Source organism: Erithacus rubecula (assembly GCF_903797595.1).
Source record: "Erithacus rubecula genome assembly, chromosome: 26".
Taxonomy (NCBI): domain Eukaryota; kingdom Metazoa; phylum Chordata; class Aves; order Passeriformes; family Muscicapidae; genus Erithacus; species Erithacus rubecula.
In genome coordinates this window covers 818,329-839,252 of record NC_136678.1, presented here as the reverse complement: position 1 = coordinate 839,252, position 20,924 = coordinate 818,329, and the positions used below count along the sequence as shown (strand labels likewise).

The window sequence follows — 20,924 nt, the reverse complement described above, 5'->3', positions numbered from 1 at the left end:
TTAAGGTCCCTTCCGACCCAAACCACTGGATTCTTTGAAACAGAGAAAATGGACATTGAAACGAACAAATGAACATCCTTCTTCCCACTGATTCTTGGGGCTGGTTTCTGCAGCAAGAGGCAGGATTTGTGGTGTGTGCAGTAACTCTAATAAGTTTAAACAACCCTACTTTTTTGTAGTCCCTGCTGCTGTCGTCGTCCGCGCGGCTGCCGAGGGCGCTGAGCCGGTTCTCCCGGCGGCTGTAGGCGCTGGAGCGGCCCGAGGCACGCTCGCCGTAGGACTCGCTGCTGCTGGGGTTTGCTGCTTCCAACCTGAACAGAGGAAACCCAGCACTGTGGGATGGGGTCACTGAACAGCCAGCACAAGGCCCAGCTGGTTGGGACTGGAGCTGTGGCACACCCGGCTGAGCTGCGGCTCTGGGCTCTGCGGGAGCGCCCTCCACTCAGCCTGGGGATCGCTGCCCCAAACCCGCAGCCAGCACAGCGCTTCAAGAACTGCAAAAAACCCCAGGGTACCAGCCCAGCCTTCCATGGGCAGCTCTCACAGTACCAGCTGGCTTTTATATATTTAGCCATATAGGGGAAAAGCAGCCTGGTGGGACAGCCAGTCCTCCAGGGAACAGGGACACGACAGATTTGGAACCAGACAGGGATTTGACCCAATGGGTTCCTGCCTGGCTGCAGAAGCTACTGGTCAGAAAGACTGGGCAGCCCGAACTTTGAACCAATCACAAGTGCTTGCTGAGGAACATTAAGAAGGGTATTTAAGGTGCAATTGGAACAATAAAGTGCTTTTTGTCACATGGATCACAGAGTGCCTGTGTCTCTGTCTTGGACCTGGCACTGTCCATGTTCCAGGCAGTGACTTCCCATTAATCTCTCATCTCCATGGTGGGAACCAGCTCCCCATTTCTAATAGGGCATTGAGGTAAATAATTTGGGGAGTAAAGAACAGAAGCAAACTGGTGCTACAGCTGAGCTCAGGAAAGGACCAAATAGCCAGTAACACACTGGATTTGAAGCACAAGGAATCCTCAAAGCCATACAAGAACACGCTGCCAATAAATATTACAAAGAAAACAAAAAAAAAAGAAAAAAGGAAAATTCTTACCTGGAAAGTCTTTCATGCTGAAGGAAAAAAATAAAAGAAAAAAGTAATTAATAATGAGGGGCATTAAATGTTCAATTCAAAAACTGCAGAGCTTCAAGGCAGCAGCAATTTCCCACCTCAGATACCAGTGCCCAGCTCATGCCAGGCTACACAGAGATTTCCCAGCCCAAACTGGGAATCTCCAATCTCTGCCTGAATCTCCAACTGCTTCAGCTCCTCTGAAGCATTTATTTCACTCACCTAATAAATCCTGAATCTTGCTGTTCAAATCCACATTTCCAGAACTGAAATGCCTTCCCTGGAATCTAAACTCATCTGTTGTTTCCCTTTTCCAGTGAAGTTATCCTTCCTGACTATGATCACTGTGCTGGGTGTGATGTGGGTGGGGGGATTAACAGACACAGGGATCTCCCAGCATTTGTGCTGAACTTGAGAAAATCACAAACACTCTTCTCTCCATGGGCAAGCACCTCCCCTTGGAGAAAAGGTTCACAGGGTCAGAGACAGACACAGCAGCTGCAGGAGGGAGGAGACCCTTACACCAGGATGGTTTAAGTCTGTGTTGGGTTTTCTTCTTTCCCCATCAACATCCAAAGCTCTGTTGGTCTGACCTCAGCTGCCTTTGGACTTTGGGGGCTTGGAGCATGCCCAGGGAAGGGAAAGGAGCTGGGGAAGTGGCTGGAGCACCAGGAGCAGCCAAGGGGGCTGGGGGTGCTCAGCCTGGAGAAAAGAAGGCTCAGGGGGGAGCCTGGCTCTACTCACAGGGAACAAGGGACAGGACAAGAGGAAAGGCCTCACATTGTGCCAGGGGAAGGTCAGGTTAGGTGCATATCAGGGAAAACTTCCTCCTTGAAAGTGTGGTCAGGCTGCCTGTGGCACAGGTTGCCTGGGCAGTGGTAGAGTCACACTCCCTGGTAATGTTAAAAAATGTTTAGCTGTAACACCTGGGGACATGGTTCAGTGGTGAACATGGCAATGCTGGGGGAAAGTTTGGGCTCAGTGATCTTAGAGGGCTTTTCCAACTTAATAATTCCATGACTCTATGAATATCCTACACAGGCTGGATGTGGTAAAGCACCATTTCAATAAAATTTTCAGGACCAAACAACTCCTTCCTACAATTTCATAAATGCAGTGGTGACAGTGGTGTGGTCACTGTCCTGCAGGACATGCCACACTGACAATCACCTCCTCCACAAGGTTTCTGTCTGACAGATATTTACTCAAATTCCAGGTGCATTCCAAATCTTTTTGGTCCCTTGAACTGGAAGCTGAGCCCAGTGTTCCTTGGCTGGTTTATCAGCAGCATCATCGTTCTCACAGGCACTTCCAGCCAATTCCCCATGCTCATTTTAATTGAGCCAACACAAAGGGCATCACAGCACATGAGGGGTCAGGCTTTTAGTGCCCAGACATGCTCACACTGCTCGTGCTGCCAGCTACACCAGTAAATCCAGTGCTAAGGCCTTGCTGGGAGGCAGATTTGGTGCCTGCCTGGCACTCAGACAATGCCTCTGATCCTGGGCAGGGATCTGGGAGTACACCCCATGGAGAGAGAAATTAAGTCACCCATCACATGGAGGAGGACATGGAGTGACCTGGCCACCTCTCCACTCAAAGAGGGGCAAGGGGCAGGTCCCAGAGCATCCTGCCCCGTGCCAGCCCTGCCTGCTGCTTGCCAGGACACACCTGCACCTGGCTGCTGAGTTTTTAATTATCCCAGCCTAATGTGACCCTCATTTGCACCTTGATTGAGGATGGGAGGGTGCCCAAGGAGTCTACACTGCTTGGGCTTTGCAGCACAGCCTCTGGCATGCTGTGCTGTGAGCTGACCAGCACCAGAAACATGAACAGCCAGGACCCGGCACGTGGAGCCTCACAGATGGATCACACACTCAACACAAAGCTGCTGCATGCAGAGATCAAAAGCACAAGCAAACCCTGCTATGAATTAGCACATTCTCCCTCCAGCTGTGCCCACAGGGCCACGTTCAGCCAGGCTCTTGGGCAGGTCTAGTGCCAGCCCCACCCTGCAGACACCATAAGCCAAGCTCCTGGTGCGGGCACAGGCCCCCAGCCATGGCAGTGGGTCCAGCCTGGTACTATTGTATTTGCTCTAATAAAATCTCTCTCCTCTTTTCATCTTAGAGATGAGAAACCTCCCAGGGAAGACAGCAGATGCATTTCCACCATGGCTAAGCCCTGCTGCACCTCCACAAGCCATGGATGCTGTCTGGGAAGCACTTGATGTGACTCAATGCCTGGCAGCTGCCTGGTGTCATGACAGGGACACAACAAACAGCCCTGCCTTGGGCCAGGCTCTGTATGAAACACCCAGGCAGCAAGTTGGGACAGTTTCTGTACAGCTGGCCTCTGGCACAGGGCTGTTAGAAGGACAGACCAAAAATCCAACCACATCCTGGGCAGCAGGGCAGGGGGGATTCTGCCCCTGTGCCCCACTCAGCTGAGACCCCCCTGCAGAGCTGCCTCCAGCCCTGGGCTGCCAGCACAGGAAGGACCTGGAGCTGCTGCACAGAGCCCAGAGGAGGCCACGGAGCTGCTGCAAGGCCTGGAGCCCTCTCTGCTCTGGAGCCAGGCTGGGACAGCTGGGGTGTTCTCCTGGAGAAGGGAAGGCTTTGGGGAGACCTGAGAGTCCACCCCAGTGCCTGAAGGGGCTTCAGGAGAGCTGGAGAGGGACTTTGGACAGGGGGGAATGCCTTACCACTGGCAGAGGGCAGGGTTATTTGTGATAGTGGGAAGAAATTCTTCCCTGTGAAGATGGTGAGGTCCTGGCACAGATTGCTCAGAGGAACAGGGCACAGCTGCCCCATGATCCCTGGAAGTGTCCAAGGCCAGGCTGGACAGGGCTTGGAGTGACCTGGGCTAGTGAAAGGTGACCCTGCCCATGGCAAAGGGTGGGACTGGATGAGCTTCCATGGTCCATTCCCACCCAAACCAGTCTGGGATTCTAAGATTCTACAAAGGATTTCCCATTTTCAGCCACACACATACTGATCTCTCCATGGTGCTCTGTTGGCTGAGTTTTCAACATTTGTTTCTTAAACCCCTCAGCAGCCTGACAGCTCCTTTTGAATCCTGGCATAATGACCACACGTCCCCTGAAGAGCCAGAGAAGGGAATTACAGTGATTAACAAGGCTCTTGTTGAAAGTTATTTGTGCACTTTATGATAAATGGCTGGGCAAGTAACAGACTCCTTAGTAAGCCTGAATTTACTTCAGAAATGCACCAGCTAATGGATCTGAATAGTGCTGGGAACCACCATGTGGCTGGGCAAGGTGACATGGAAACCAGGCAGTGAACCCAAGCAGGTCCCCGAGGCAGCCAGGGCACTTGTAGCAAGAGGAAAAACCACCTCTGTCTTTTTTTTTTCCTTCTAGGACAGGATAATTTCTATATGCAGGGGGAGTAGAGGCATGCTTCCACAATGGATGGGTGGGGTAAGAAAGCAATCACTTTAAACATACACACAAAAAGGAGGAAGCCTCCCAGGTTTATTGTATTACAACTTTCCTGTGATGGTTCAGACTCTGACTATCTCTATGTGTTTAAAGAAAAGGAAAGTGCCAGATGAGAGGGGAGGACCTGCATCATTCCTGCTGCTGCCAATATTGGGCAGAGCCACCCTGCAGTAACCAGGAATCATGTAATGACAGCACCATTAAGGCTGGAAAAGCTCTCTAACAAGAATTATGAAGCTGTGGAAGGGACTGGAGCCCCAGGAGCAGCAGAGGGAGCTGGAGGGGCTCAGCCTGGAGAAAAGGAGGCTCAGGGGGGACCTTGTAGCTCTGCACAGCCCTCTGACAGGAGGGGACAGGCAGCAGGGTTGGGCTCTGCTCCCAAGGAACAGGAGGAGAGGAAATAGCATCAAGGGGAGGTTCAGGCTGGATATCAGAGAAAATTTCTTCCCTGAGGGGTGGTCAGGCCCTGGTACAGCTGCCCAGGCAGGGTGGAGTCACCATCCCTGGAAGTGTTTAAAAAACGTGTATGTGGTGCCTGGGACATGGGCTAGCAGTGAACATGGCAGTGGTGGGTGGACTCAGTGACCTTAGAGGGCTTTTCCAACCTCAGTGACTCTGATTCCACGATTCTACAGAACACTGGAGGAGGTGCTTAACCGAGACACCCCTGCCATTTGTTCAGAGAGAGACAAACATCTCCAGAGGCCACTGGGATCTCACACTGGAGACATAGTTTCAGCAGAAAACAGCTTCTTTGCAGTCAGTTCTGCTCTGTGTTTCACCACAGCACTTTGGAACCCTCTCCATGAGCTTCCAGCTGCACCTGCTCCATCAGTGCATCCCCCTCCAGCCCTGCCTGCACTGCCCTGTCCTCTCCAACATCCACCAAACATTCACTGGAATTCCAGCAGCACTGGCTGGCTCCCTGTGCTGCCCATATAAGAGAGGAAGGAGGTTGTTTGCTCAGAGATGCCATCCCAGAGCTGGAAATTCCAAGGTCAGAGTGAGAAGGTGAAGAACAAAAACTCTTCTTCCTTCACTGCTGGGAAGAGAAGTTGGGAATGAACAGGGGGAATGAGGAGCAGAGGCACCCCACGTGCACTTGACTGAGCTGGTGCAAGAAGAGTCTTTTCCTTCCTGACTTTCCTGAAGGAAATTTCCTGAATTTCCTGCAGGGTTTATGAGGGGATGCTGACAAACTGCTGTATCCACTCCAGTCATTATCAACAAATGCACAGGAGGCTTTTTTCTTTCCCTGGCAAATTTGGAGCAGCACTGCAGTTTTGCCCAGATTCCTTTATTTCCCTTGGGATCAAAATTCAACTAAAAACATCAAAAGCCAGGGAAGCATCAAGTTGTGAAATTATCCTTCCATAATCTAAACAGGGTCAGAGCACTCAGGGGCTGGGCTGGGGCTGGAGGCTGCTGTCTGTCCTGGTTTGGAATCCAGCACGGCAGCCCCGGTGCTGCTGCCCAGACACCCAAGGGGGTGACTTCTACAGCAAAACTAGAAACACAGAGCACTTGCAGCCGTGCTCACAAGCTTCTGGTGATGCTCAGCTCTCACCAGAGAGATCCCATCACCTTCCCTTCCATCCATCTCAAGGTGGGCAACACGTGCAGGTAGTGCTGGGGTGGTAGAGGACACTGAAGGGTTTCAGCCCATTTTGCCAGCTCAGAGATGATCCAAACCAGGTGGGCTTGAAAATCAACAGGATCTGAGAAGGGACTCAAGAAAAAGGGCAAAGAGCATCACAGAATCATGGAATCAAAAGATGGTTTGGGTTGGAAGGTAACTTACAGCTCATCTAATTCCTGCCACGGACAGGGACATTTTCCACTATCCCAGGTTGCTCTAAGCCAGTCCAACCTGGCCTTGGACACTTCCAGAGATCCTCAAGGACTGTCACTGGTCAGGCTCAGGTCCCTCCCTGGGTACTGGCCATGGCTCCACCTACCCAGAGTGCTGAGATGCTGCCTCGTGCCAGGAATACCATCCAGGACTGACTTTAAAAATGTACTCGGACTGGGGAGGGCAGAAACCTTCCCTTAAAAACAGAAAATTTTGCAGCTGTTGGGAGCTTAGTGATTAAAACCAAATTCCTCATGGAAGATTTCAATAAAATGCAGCCCTGAACTGCAGTGCCAAAAGGGGGATTGCTGCTCTTGCCAAGGCAGAAACTGCCCTAATTGCTTCCAATTGTGTTCTGTGGCTGAGGCTGAAGCCAGTGAAGGCACAACCGCCTACTATTTACATTTTTTTCATGAAAAAAGGGAAAAAAAAACAAACAAGGGGAAAAAAGAGGAAAAAAAAGTGCTTTGGGAACATTTTATGCTTCTTTATCTCAAACTGCACAGTCTCAGGAAAATGTACACTATTTTAAAAGAGTTGTCAAAGAATGTATTTTGCTCTGTTTCATCTGAGAAATCCTGATCAATGGCTACGATTAATTAACCACCAAGTAATGAGATCCAGGGGCACAGCTCCAGCTCTGTCCTCCTTTAAGCAACAGGGAAAAGTTTTAGAAACCCCTCAAATTTTATTCTTGTGCTGGCAAATATCCTCTTGATGATCTGTGTTTATTTTAGAAATTAAATGTAAAATAAAGCCAGCTGGTTTTGGGGTTCTCTCCCTTTCACAAGCAAAAGTCTCTCAGTTCCTGCAGTTACGTAGCTCAGCTGCTCCTACATCAGCTCCAGTGTTGGGCCAGGCTGACGTGTGTTCCAAAGGACAACCTCTCCTTCTTAGAAGCATGGAATGTCCTGAGCTGGAAGGGATCCATGAGCATCAAGCCCAACTCCTGGCCCTGCACAGACCCCCCAACAATCCCACCCTGTGCATCCCTGGCAGTGCTGTCCAAACTCTCCTGCAGCTCTGGCAGCCTCGGGGCTGTGCCCATTCCCTGGGGAGCCTGGGCAGTGCCAGCACCCTCTGGGGAAGAACCTTCCCCAAAATCCAGCCTGAGCCTGCCCTGGCACAGCTGCTGCCCTTTCCTCAGCTCCTGTCCCTGTCACAGAGAGCAGAGATCAGAGCTGCCCTGGGGAGGGGCTGCAGCCCCCACTGGGGTCTGACCTCAGGCTCAGGGTGAACACACCAAGTGCCCTCAGCTGCTCCTCCTGTGGCCCCTCCAGACCCTTCCTTATTTCCATGTCCCTCCTTTGGACACTCTCCAATAGCTTCAGATCCTTCTTGTATTGAGGTACCCAAAACTGCCCCACAAACCTGAGGCGAGGCCAGGGCAGAGCAGGGCGATGCTGAGGGCAGGAGTCCTGCAGGAGCCAGGAAGGAACAAACGACAGGAGCAGGCTGCCTGGGACACCTCAGACCATCCCCATTGGGTACAATTCAGCTTGGTGTTCCCCTCCAGCTGTATTTGTCATTCCAGTCAGGAATGGCTGGGATCAAGTTTAAGTTTTTCAGTGGGCGCAGAATAATTCGGAGGTCTGGCTGAACTCTGCTTTTGAGAGTTATTTTGAGGTCATTGCCTCCCTCAGAAAGCTGCTCCTCTGACCTGAGAGCTGTGCTTTGTGCAGCATCCCCTCAGCTCGAGCAGTGTGATGGATGTGCTTTTCCAGCTCGAGCCTGCAATCGTGCAAATGTAAGGATTCCAAAACCCCATGGATATGATTAATAATCCAGTGCAGCCAAGCCACCTCCATGTAACCTCCAACTCCCCAAAGCCTGATGCAAAATATGTTTTCTCAAACTATAAATCAATAAACTTTGCTTAAGAAAAACTACTATTACTGAAGCATAACATTAAAAGCTTCTCCAAGATGGAATAGTGGCTTTAGCAGCTGGCTGCAGCAGATCCCATTGTTTTCAGTACAAACAGCACATATTTAATCAGAAATAAACATCCAGGGCTGTGAGAGACTGATGGCCACATCTCCTGCCATCCCAAACAAGCTACAGTCAGATGCTGGTCTGTGCCATGTATGCCATGGCCAGCCTGTGGCTTTGTGCTCCAAAACTCTCTCATGGCCCATGGGCTTTCCAGCAGCTGCAGTTTATTCCCATTGTCTCTTGGGGATAAACTCGCCATGTAAAACATCAGGCTGGACACTATTTTAATTTAGGAAAGGCCATAATTCTGAAACTCAGGGTTTGTTGCTCTTTTTTCTTTCTTTTCTAAGGGATCAAATTTTATTGGTGAAAAATTTAATTTTGCAAAGCAACGTGATCTTAGACAAAACTCTCTAGACATGTGGAAATAAAAATCGAGCGGCCAAGTGACATGAGAGGAAAAGACTTCTACTCCTAAATTTCTTCCAGATGAGAATGTCACAGGTCTGCAGGAATCCCTTCCCTGCCCTGCAAAAACTCTGGCAGGATGTTCTCAGGTGTTTCATTAGGGACTTATACAGCTCTTGAACCAGCAGTGAGAGTGAGAGCTGCCAACAGCCAACCCAGCAACTCTTCAGTCTGAAGTTCACTCCAAAATCCAGTGAACAGCTCCTGAGCCAGCAGCTACATTCCCACAACAGCACTGTGGACACAGGCAGCACATGGCAGTGAGACTGTAATCATGGAATCACAGAACTGTGAAGACTGGAAAAACCCTCTAAGACCATCAAGACCAAATGTTACCTCAGCACTACCAAGTTCACCACTGATTCATGTCCCAGGTGTGACATCCCAGGTGCCACATCCACATGTTTTTTGAACACTTTCTGGGATGGTGACTCCATCTCTGCCCAGGGCAGCCTGACCACCTTTTCAGGGAAGAACCTGATCCATCCTGATCCAATATTCCCTGCTGCAACTTGAGGCCATTTCCTCTTGTCCTGTTGCTTTTTACCTGGGAGAAGAGAATGATCCCCAGCCAGCAGTGCTGGGTTAAGGTTTGGACTCAGTGATCTTAGAGTGCTTTTCCAACTTCAATGATTTCATGATTCTATGCACCACCTCCCATGAATAGCACAAGCAGAACTGCCAGTACACAAGAAAATGGATGAACTGGGCTCTGTCTCTCTTCCAGCCCTATTTTTGATGATTTTGTGTTCATTTTATGAAAAACAGAACTCTAGTGGGCTCCTGTAGGGAAGCAGACACTGGTTTCCAGCTCAGCAGGATGAAGTGGTTTGCTGCTCACAGAGGTTCCACCCACTCTCCCCATCACTCCTGTGGCTGCTCATCCTGCAGCACTTCCCCCTCTCTCTGTCCCTGGTTTTATGGCTGTACCATTAACTGACCCAAATTAAGGGTATTGTCCTTCTCCTCCTCCTTCATCCCTTTTACAGTTCCAGCTGATTCCCTGCTCTCGTGGAACCTCAAGTTTCCCCTGACCTTGTGACCTCCTGCAAGGAGCCCTGGTTTCAAGGCTGAGCTGTCCCAAGGGATTGCTCTCCAACTGCTTAACCACATTCTGCAAAGGCAACATCTCTGACCAGGCAGCTGAGGGTCAAATGGGAGCTTTAAATGAGGCTGCAGTGTTACATCAGGTCCTTTCCAAATCATCCACAACCACTCAGATCCTTTAACAGTTAACAGGCTCCCTGCTCCAGCTTTGGCTTGGATCGATTCTGCTGCTTGGGAGGTGAAGAGCTGAAGGAACTTCAGCCTCAGGGACAGAAGCTGTTCAGCCCACAGGTCACAGCACATGCCCTGACCCATCTTGTTTATACATCCAGATGCAGGAGCATCATCCAGCTACTGAGTCACAGCATGGAACATCTCAGGGGTGGTGCCCTGGGAATGACCACAAGTTTCCAATATGCTTCCAGATATGGACATTTACAGAGGAAAACTCAAAAAAACCCCAATGACAAACGATGTAGAAGGATTTCATCTTGATGCCCATCTGAGAAACACAAGGAATAAGCAGAGATAAAACAGAGCAGGGTGCTGGAGAATGAAGATTAATTGCCTGGAAGTTCAAGTTCCAGTATCCCACAATTTCTGCTGACTGCTGGGAGAGAAGGGAATCATTTCCACAAACACTGCCTAACTAGTCAGCAATCCAGAAATTAGATAGATACTATAATGAAACAACTTATTTGATCCCATTTCAATTTGTGCAGCATCATTTTATCACAACCAAATGGGTCCAAGCCACTAAATGGAAACCCAGGAATGCAAAGGTTCCTGGAAAAATATTTTCATAACACTTTCTATTCTCTAACTAACACATTGGTAGTTGCAGCACAGCAAGTCAAATGATTCACAGAGGAAAACCCCATGTGAGAATAAACCTGTGACCAGGAATATCTGAAACAGATGGAACCTGTCACAAAAACACCACAGAGCAAAAACTGATCATCTGACAGATTTATATTCCAAACTAGAGGAAGGCTGTAATCCTATCAGGCATTTCTAATGACCTCCCAGCACTCTGGGACATTGACTTTTTACATGGGAAGTGACAGGACAAGTGGGGGATGGTTTTAAAGTAAGAGAGAAAAGACTCAGATAACAGGAAGAAATTCTTCCTGTCCCATCCCTGGCAGAGTCCAAGGCCAGGCTGGATGGGGCTTGGAGCAACCTGGAAGGTGTCCCTGCCCGTGGTGGGGGTGTGATGAGATGAGCTTTAAGGTCTTTCCTTGGAATAAGCATTAACACCAACCCTGTCAGTGTGATTTGCATGCTGAGCACCTGCAGCTCAGCCACTCACATTTTTGTGCATTAGCTTTTCTTTCTGCTGTAAGATTCTCTGTGCCTTCCCCATGTCTGTGTGCACATGCCCGTGGCCAGCCTTGGTGCATTTGCTGCCATGGTAATCAGGGCTCAGAGCCCTGCTCAGAGCACCACAGGCTGCCTGTGGGGGCTCCTTAACAGAGACCATGATTTGGGAACTGCTGCTTTTTATACTCAAGCATTATTATCAAGTGACTTGGTGAAAACATACGGCCCATAAAAGGTGATGCTCCTACATCCCATATTTCACCCAGCACGGCTCCTTCAGATGCTCCAATGAAAGGCAGAATAAAATAAATCAGTGCAGACCACTGCATACACTTGGAGCTTTATTGCTGAGCTGTTCCTGATAAAAATTCAGCTGGAAAGCTCAAGTTATGTACTCTGAAGGTGGCTTAATGAGGGAGTGGTCTAACATCAGAGGGAAAGAGCCTTGCAGTGAAAGTATGAGCATGGACAGAACAAGGAGAATTACACAAAATCTCTTCAGGAGTGAGTAACAACCATCAAGCAGCTACTTCACAACTGGGCTGGGCAGAGAACAGACAGAGAGCAGCCCTGAGAGAAGGACATGGGGGTGCTGGTGCATGAGAAGCCCAACGTGCCCCAGCGCTGTGCTCTGGCAGCCCAGAACCCCCCGTGTGCTGGGCTGATCCCCAGCCTGGGCAGGGGGATTCTGCCCCTGTGCCCCACTCAGCTGAGACCCCCCTGCAGAGCTGCCTCCAGCCCTGGGCTGCCAGCACAGGAAGGACCTGGAGCTGCTGCACAGAGCCCAGAGGAGGCCACGGAGCTGCTGCAAGGCCTGGAGCCCTCTCTGCTCTGGAGCCAGGCTGGGACAGCTGGGGTGTTCTCCTGGAGAAGAGAAGGTTCCAGGGAGGCTTTAGAGCCCCTTCCAGTGCCTAAAGGGGCTCCAGGAGAGCTGAAGAGGGACTTTGGACAAGGGCTTGGAGTGACAGAACAAGAAGGAATGGTTTCCCATTGCCAGAGGTTAGAGTTAGATGGGATATTGGAAAGAAATTTTTGGCTGTGAGGGTGGTAAGGCTCTCAGGCACAGGGTGCCCAGAGAAGCTGTGGCTGCCCCTAGATCCCTGGAAGTGTCCAAGGCCAGGCTGGATGGGGCTTGGAGCAGTCTGGGACAGTGGAAAATGTCCCTGCCCACGGGGCAAGATGGGCTTTAAGATTTCTTCCAACCCAAACCATTCTGGGATTGTAAGTGATGGCAGCTACTACTGAACCAGCAGTCCACACACATCAATGATAATTTTAAGTTTTGATGGTCTTTTTTACAGCAAAAAATATCAGCTAACAAATCAAGAAGGAGCAGTTTATAAAAAAAGAGGTAGGCTTGACAAAGAGGTGGGAAACAACTAAGAAGCTGCAATTGAAATCTGCAGTACATTAGGAACATGCATTCTCCTTAACTTTTGTTTTCCCACCTAACCAACAGGCTTACAAAGGACCCCAACAAACAGATGGATAAGCCTAAACACAAATTACATTGTACTTACTATGAAAAAATGACTGGCCCAGCACTAATAGGAATAAAAAAAAATATTCAGTCCTTGACTTCACTCTCACCCTTCCAATACTGTCATTTATTTACTTAAATAAACCTTCACACAACAGGTTTCATGTCACTGGATGCCTATTACATTTTTGGAAGTGCATATTATTCTTTTCAGGAGGAGAAACCTCAAGCTAAATCACTATGGTGCAAAACATGATGACAAGGTACCCACTGCCAAACACTTGAAACTTGTGCCAAACAACAGGATGGTCTGAATTGATTTCAAAGAGGGTTGAGTTTCCTTTTTTGAGAAACAGCCTCACTCAAGCAACATTTCCCCTGGGGGATTGAACAGGATTTGGGCATTTTAGTTTGTGGAGGTCCCAGGCTATGGGATGGTGCTGGCCTGGCACAGGGACCAACAGCCCAAGGCACCATAAGCTCCTGTGCAGGGATATTCCCCCACTTGTGGATTGCAGGACTTCACTGCAAAGCACCCCCTTCCCTACCTGTGCATTTGGGGACTTCCCAGTAATCAAAGGAAGAAAAACCCCAGGCAGTATTATCCTAACTTCTAAGCAGGAGCATTCCTGCAGTGCAAGTGCAGAAGGAATGCCATGGGAAACTGCTTGGCAAATGACATTTAATGCAGCTGTTTGGCACTGACACCTCGATTTTGCTCTCCTGGTTCTCCAAGAGTTTTCTCCTTGTGTGTACCATGTGTGAGGCTCCTGTGTGTGCTCACACCCTGCTCTGCTGCTATCAACACACTGGATGGAAAGATGAAAGTCTCCAAGATTTCTACCTGGCTTATGAAGGGTGGTGGCTCCTGGTGGCACAGACCTGTCACTGTGGGCATGGGGGAGTAGGAGGGGAGGAATAAACAATAGAACAAACACAGAGTAAACCAAACTCCCTTATTTCTCTTGATTGTGGGAAAATTACATTGTCTTGGAGAAAGAGTTAACTCAAATCCTTATTTTAGCCTAAAGTCAATCCTTCCCTAATTAGCCTTTTAAGGCATGGGCTATTTCCATAACCCAGATAGCACCAGGGCTGTTTCCTACACTGACTGAGTCAATGCTGCTGCAATCCCCACTTGTTTTTTCCCCACAGATGCTGTGGAGTCACAGCTGGCACTGCCTTACTACTGCAAGGATTTCCATGCTCATGTGTTGGTTTCCACCAGAACCTCACTGCCACAAGAAGCTCTTCTCCAGGCCCTCTCATTCCTACCTGGCACCTTTCTGTAACCACCTGAGAGCTCCCACCACCTTCTCCAGTACCCACAGCTCCCCACGAGCCTGCAAACCTCACTGTGGTGATGGACAGAGAAACCAGCACCACCTCTACCCACCTGAGAGTTCCCACCACCTTCTCCAACAGCCATGGACCCCCAGGAGTCTGCAGCCCCCCATTGCTCTGGGCAGAGAAACCAGTCCCTCCAGTCAGTCTGCTCCAGGCACAGCTCAGGGCTCTTGTGAAATGCTTGTCACTCTCTCATATGCCCAGATGCAGAAGCACAAATGAGTCAGTCTGAACATGTTTGGCCTTAAAAACTTGAGGTTTGAAAGAAATAGAACCATTTCCAGCATGCTGAAATGTTCCCCCACCTGTTACGAGGCTGGTGATCAATCCTGTGGCTCTTTAGTGAGGAATGGTTAAACTGATGAGGGAAGCACATCCAAGCCCATGTGGGATAGTTTTAGATTATCTGAACCATCCCAAAGACACTCCAGCTGCAGAAGGAGGAAACCACCTGCTCCTGATTACAGTTAACAGCCCAGGGCAACCAGCAGCCACAGAAGCCTCAAGGCTGAAGTTCTCTAGGTCAGGAACTGCTTCCCTTAATGCCACAGCAGTGGATTAAAACTCAAATATTTCAGGCAATACTTTTTTCTGACCAAGATCTGTCCCTTCCAACAGAGCAGGCAATGCATATCTGATTTGAGCAAATACCAGTGCTGGAATTAATTTAATGCTCCTGATGCCTGGAAAAGCTGACCTGGAACAGAGACCAGACAGAGCAAAAGGAATAAAATAGGTATTTATTGAAAGGATGCACTTTGAGCAGTGCAAGAGCCCAGCCAGGGCTGCACCCAGATCTAATCCAAGATGAATCCTGGTCATGAATCTTTTACACTTTTATAAGTTTTGGTTCATTTACACATCGGGGTCAATTATCCAACCACAGCCCCAGGCTGTGAAATCTCAGCCCCTTGGCTTGCCCCCTTCCCTTAGCCATTGTTTCTGCTTTTTGGGCACTGGTTGTCCTTGATTCTCTACCTAGGTAGGAATTGTTTTGTCAAACTACCCTGTGAAGAGAATTTACTAACACCTAAAATGAAGTTTCAGAGTTACACACTAAGCAGCAGAGATTCTAAAAAATATAAGAGCTAAAACCCAAGGCATCACTCCCATCTAAAATTAGCATGGCTGTTAAAAATTAATTCCTCCAGGCTTTGACTACAGCATGATAATATTTCTTGGTGATCCCATGACTCTGGAGCTATCAGCAGCACTGCTGGGAAGCATTCCCAACTTTCTAACACCTTGGGAGAGGAGGATACCAGCTCTGGTTTGGGGAGGACAGGTAACTACCTTGACTTGCCTCCTGCTACAGGTGGTTTTCTTCAATTTTTTTTGTGGTGTTGAAATTATGAAACTACAGCATAGGTCAGCTCAGCCCCAGTGGTGAAAGCTGAACAGAAACCTTGTTTCACCAACGATATCAAAGTGCTTATGGAAAAAGTGCAGTTTAACAAGCTAGTCAGGTTCTGCCTCGTTTTTAGCAGGGAGGTTTTCATCCAGCAACAGCCACGGGAGAGCCATGTTCCATGACAGGGGGAAAGCACCATCCCAGCAATTCCCTGCACCACTAACACAGCTAATCCCAGTGCAGGGACTCTGGCAGCTGCTTAAAACCTGTTGCTGCAGAGGCACCATCCCATGTTTCCTCTTTCCAAAGGAAACCACAGCCACAGACCTCCAAGGGTAAGACAACAATCAGCCAGCACGGGGCCCTGCTCAGAGCGTGTGCTGAGCAGGGGAATACAGAAAGGAAAAGCTGCTTACTCTGAGTGTCTTTGCGATCGGGGAAGGAGAGGACGGGGGAGAGTCTGACTGAGCCTTCCTGCTGCGGGTGTACTCCTTACTCCTGCTGTACAGGGACGACATGGCTGGGACAGGCAACACCACTCTTGCTCTCCTGTCGCTGCACGGTGCTGGGCAGGTCCTTCTTCCAAGGTCAGAACAAACTAATTAAACTATTCACAGCTCTGGTAATTAAACCCTCCTGTTTAGGGTGTGTAATTTTAGGCATTAATCTGCTGCAGGAAGAGCTGAGGCTCCACAGTGTTTCTTGTCCGAGCAGAAGCAGAGAAGGTGTCAAGGACTTGCTGCAGTGGCGGGTGCTCTGTGCCAGCCTCAGCGCCTGGGCCCCGGCCCCACTTCTCCACAAAAGGACATTTCTTCTCGTCCAGAGCGTGCCACAGGCCCACAGGGATCAGCCTCTCCCCAGAACTGCAGGAGACACAAACTCCCAGCTCGAGGAGAGAGCTGGAAACTGGCTGGGTTTATCTAGACACAAAGCTTTTGCCAAGAAAAAAAGCTACAAAAAGGAAAGGAAAAGCAAACCCTGATTTACTCCGGAGCGCGGCCGTGAGCTCTGCCCCTGCTGCACGGAGCCGCACGTTGTAAGTGAAACACAAAAGCAGAAATCAGGAACAAACGCTGGTTTGGAAAGGGGCAGTCCAGCTGAAGTTGGGTTTTGTTCCATCCTCCTCCTCCACCTCCTCCTCCTCCCCCCTCCACCACCCTTACCCACGCACAGGCTTCTCCCGTCCCTCCCTCCCTCTGCTGCCTTCTGACATTCTGACATTCCAGATCCTGACTCGCTCCAAAAGGAATGCTGGAGGGCAGCCAGCAGCAGCGATTCACTTTCAGCTTGGGATTTGGGCTGCCAAATTGGGTTTGGGATTGGTTTTGGGATTTGGGCAGGAAAAAAAAAATGAAAAAAACATGGAAAGGAGGAGAAGAGAAAATGCCTCCTAAGCTTTTGAGGACTGGTGGGCTGTGAGTGGGATGCTGGAGGTGAGCTGACAGCACTTTGCAGAGGCTGAATTCCAGAAGATGTGTGTGGCTGCAACAGAGGGAGATGATTTAAAGGCCATGGAGCAGCTCATGCCATGAAAGGGAGGACACACTTGGGCAGCACAACAGGATTTTTGTTGTGTGCTCATAAGCCTGTTTGAGCTGTGGAAGGGCAGCACAAAGATTGTGTAATGTTCAAGGGAGCGTTTTGGAATCAAGGAGGAGGGAGAGGAGCTTGCATGAAAGTACAGAGGGTGTGGAGAGCATGTACCTCTCCCAAACTCCCAGCTCTCTGCCAAGCTCTGCTGCTGGACAAGCTCACTGGAAGTGGCAAGATGGATCCCTGCAAAGGTGAGCATGTGTCACTCATGTGCTATTGAAATAGGACATGGGATGTTTGTTTGAAAAATGCCTTTAACAAGCTCACAGAACCACAGAAAATTACAGAATGGTTGGGGTTGGAAGGCACCTCTGGAGATCATCCAGTCCAATCCCCCTGTCAAGGCAGGGTCACTTAGAGCAGGTGCCTGTCCTGCCACTGCACCAGCAGCATGTGTCCTGCTCCAGCTTCACATCTGATAAATATCAAACACTTCCTACCAAGGCCAGGCTGGATGGGGCTTGGTGCAATCTGCTCTAGTGGAAGGTGTCCCTGCCTGTGGCAGTGGAGTAGAGTGAGATGAGCTTTAAGGTCTCTTCCAATTCTGACTATTCTGTGAAGTGTAGAAAAGAGTGTCTATACAAAAATATTTTAAGAGTGTTATCCCACTCTGCATTGCTCTGAAATCTTGCCCCTTTTTGCACCCTGCTTGGCACCTGAGTAATTTAACTGGCACAGAACTTGGGGAAGGGGCTTAGAACAGCAACTACAGTAATTCCTCCTGCCATCCAGCATCTTCACTTTCCAGAGGCAAAGCAGCATCACTGTGTAACCAGGGAGAGCAGCAGACTGGGCTGCCAGATTTTCCTGCTCTAAGACAGTTCCGGTGAGATCAGGTTTCTCTATACTTTTCACAAGGGAGGAGGGGAGTAATCATCCACTGACTGCAGGAGAGGGGAAAAGGGGTCTGGAGAGGCCTAATTCTGCCTGGTAATATCTCTGCATTCCCCTTTCAAGGTAAGGAAATGAAGTCCAGACACACAAGAAGGCAGTGACAGGCACCCTGCTGCTCCAGGAGGCTGGGGCAGGACCTTGATCTTTTCAGCCTCCATCTGTTGCACTCATCACACACCTCTCCCTGTGCCTGGAGCCCAACTCTGCTGTACAACAAGGTAATTCAGATGCTTTACATGCATATTTATAGACCCTGCACACAGGGAGATCCTTTCACACCAGTCTCAGTTTCTGGAGTTTCAAAACAGTGGAAGTGAAACTGGGCAAACTGGCCAGTGGTGCACTGGAGTGTCCTAATCCGAGCTCCAGGGCTGACAAAGCCCAGCTTAGTCACCAAGGCGGAGCTACACAGCTCTAAATTGCAGTGTTTCACTTCCCATCCCATCCAGTCCCAAATAAGCCACTCTCACATCCCTCCATGGTCATGTTTCTGCTGAGGAGGGGCAGGAAAGTTCCAAAATCAACATTCTGGTACAGAACTCACAGCCCAAATCCAAAATACAACCTGAGCCATACCATACTAATTATTTAGTGACCCAGTGTAGATCTCACACAGGCTGACTAACACAGCTTAGTGGCCACTAACTCATTTCAGAGAGAAGGGGAGGCTTGATTAGCCAGGATGCAGAGAGCAGCAAGAGATGCAATATGGCAAAACACGCCAGGTTTCAGCATGTCATTATTCCAACAAATGCCTGATTTAGGGGTTTCTTCCTGCTGGTTTGTACAGTTTACTTTCAAGTAGTCCCCAGTGGAAATATGAAACATGACTCTCCTTCACAGTGCTGCTATTCCTCACAGCCTCAGCTCTGTCACATTCAAGGTCATTGCTCAGATTGATGTTCCTGTCTATTCAGGAGATTCCTCAGTCAGAACCAGGCTGGTCCATGCTTTAGCATGGTGCTGTCTGCTTTAGAAAGGAATATTTAAACAGCTTCCAGACAGACATGCACCAAAATCATCTTCCAGGAGCACTTCCAGCACCACTGCACACAATCCCCTGAGGCTGTCTCAATGCTGACTTTGTGCTCTGGCCTTTTTCTGGGGAAAATCACCTTAAAGTTTCTTCTCACTTTGGACTATAGCAGCACAACTATACTATAGTATTGTATCTTTCTCATATTTATATGAAAGAGTGTTCCTCTAGTTAGAGCTGTGCTCTTGGCCATGATCACTCTTCCTACACCTTTACCAAAAAAGTGGTCAGGTTCTTCCCCCAGAGGGTGCTGGCACTGCCCAGGTTCTCCAGGGAATGGGCAGGGTGAGACTGCTGGAGTGTCCTGGGCAGGGGTTGGACTTGATGGTCCTTGTGGATCCCTTCCAACTCAGCAGATTCTGCCACTTTCTTTTCCATTCAGATGTCTATCCTCTCCCTTTGGTGATGACACCTGTGTTTGTATTCCATTTTTAAAATTACTTAGACAGGAGAACTCATATGTACAAAAATGATGTACCAGAAACAGGATGAAACCCTGAGCAAAATATTTGAGAGAGGAAAATACATACACCCTTTTTTTCTGTGTTAAAAATCTTCACCTACAGAACATGATGCTGGTAAAACAAATGTCAGCAGCACTGCAACATTCCAACCTGCAGCAGACAAAAATGGGAAATAAATCTGAGAGTTAAAGCCGGAGCTGCAGTGATGCTCAGGGGTGATGCAAGCCCATGACACGTTCCCTGAGTGCAGGGGAGGAGAAGCCATCCTGGGAGACCAGAATTCTAATACAACTTGAAGAATGAGAGTACTTGGTATTTTTGGAACAAATTATCCCAAAACTATCTCTTGAAAGTCCTAGCTGTCATTTTTCACACCATGTACCTCACTGAATTCCTTCCCATCTACCTGAGTTCTTTCATCTGCAGCCAAACCTCCCCAGTCTCCCAGCACAGGCACATCCCAGGGAGCACGAGGGTGTCTCCAGCTGCACAGGGCTCAGCTGGGGCAGAAAACACAGACTGGGGCCAGCACCAGGACATTCCCAGCACTGTGACCTTCCCCCAGGGCCTCCCTGCCTACATCTGCTACACTAATCACAGCCAGGGACCCCCCTGCACACAGCCCTGTGGTGGCTGAGCAGGGGAGGGTCTCTGCACTGTCTGCCCTTGGCCAAGCCAGGCTCCTCCAGGCACCACTGGCACTCCTGGGACCTTCCCAACAGGCACCTGGGACACTTGGTGGGAGGATTCAGTCACACAGATGAGCCTTCCCTCCCAGCTGGCCTCAGGGCTAGCAGCAGCTTTAGATGGCACTGTGGCACTGAGCCTTTGAGGATGGGGTTTCAGCAGTGGCACAGCCCTTGCTGTGACCCCCTGCTGGGCCAAGGAATGTAAGAACAGGGGGCTGCACAGTTACCTGTGAATTACAACCCAACTGGAGGAGCAGAAAAGGGAGAGGCAGGCAACAAGCTCCATGTTTTCCTTTGAACCTGTCACAGAATCACAGAGGCTGGAAAAGACCTTTAAGACTGAATCCAACCATTCCCCCATTCTGCCACCTTCACCACCAATGCATGTCCCCAAGTGCCACATCCACACATATTTTGAACATTTTCAGGAATAATGATTCCAACACTGCCTGTGGCAGTCTCTGCCAGGGCCAGACCACCCCTTCAGGAAAGACATTTTCCCCATATCCAACCTGAACCACCCCTGGCACAGTTTGAGGCCGTTTCCTCTCCTCCTCTCCTGTTCCCTGGGAGCAGATCCCAACCCTCACCTGGCTGCTCCCTCCTGTCAGGGAGCTCTGCAGAGCCAGAAGGTTCCCCCTGAGCCTCCCTTTCTCCAGCCTGAGCCCCTCAAGCCCATCACTGAGCCCACTTTGCTCACTTTTCTTTGAGAAGCAGAGAACCTCCATAATCACTTAATGCCACTCCAGACACTTCTGATACCTGCTGGCACTTCCTTCTACAGAATTCAGCTGTTTGCTGTTCAAATAAACAAATTTTCCCTTCTGGGTTTCCCACTGCAGAAGCAGAATGTG

General features: G+C 49.5%; 1 protein-coding gene across 8 annotated transcripts in view; it reads right to left on the bottom strand.

Moving 5' to 3' along the window:
* The window catches only part of PPP1R12B (protein phosphatase 1 regulatory subunit 12B), a 133,518-nt gene that overhangs the window by 15,024 nt on the left and 97,570 nt on the right, over positions 1-20,924 (bottom strand). For all 8 annotated transcript variants that reach the window (XM_079327108.1, XM_079327106.1, XM_079327110.1 and 5 more), the window contains 2 exons: positions 1,111-1,127; positions 170-311 (listed from right to left, as the gene is read on the bottom strand). In XM_079327108.1, the coding sequence (XP_079183234.1) occupies positions 170-311; positions 1,111-1,127 (159 nt within the window). The remainder of the gene's footprint in view (positions 1-169; positions 312-1,110; positions 1,128-20,924) is intronic.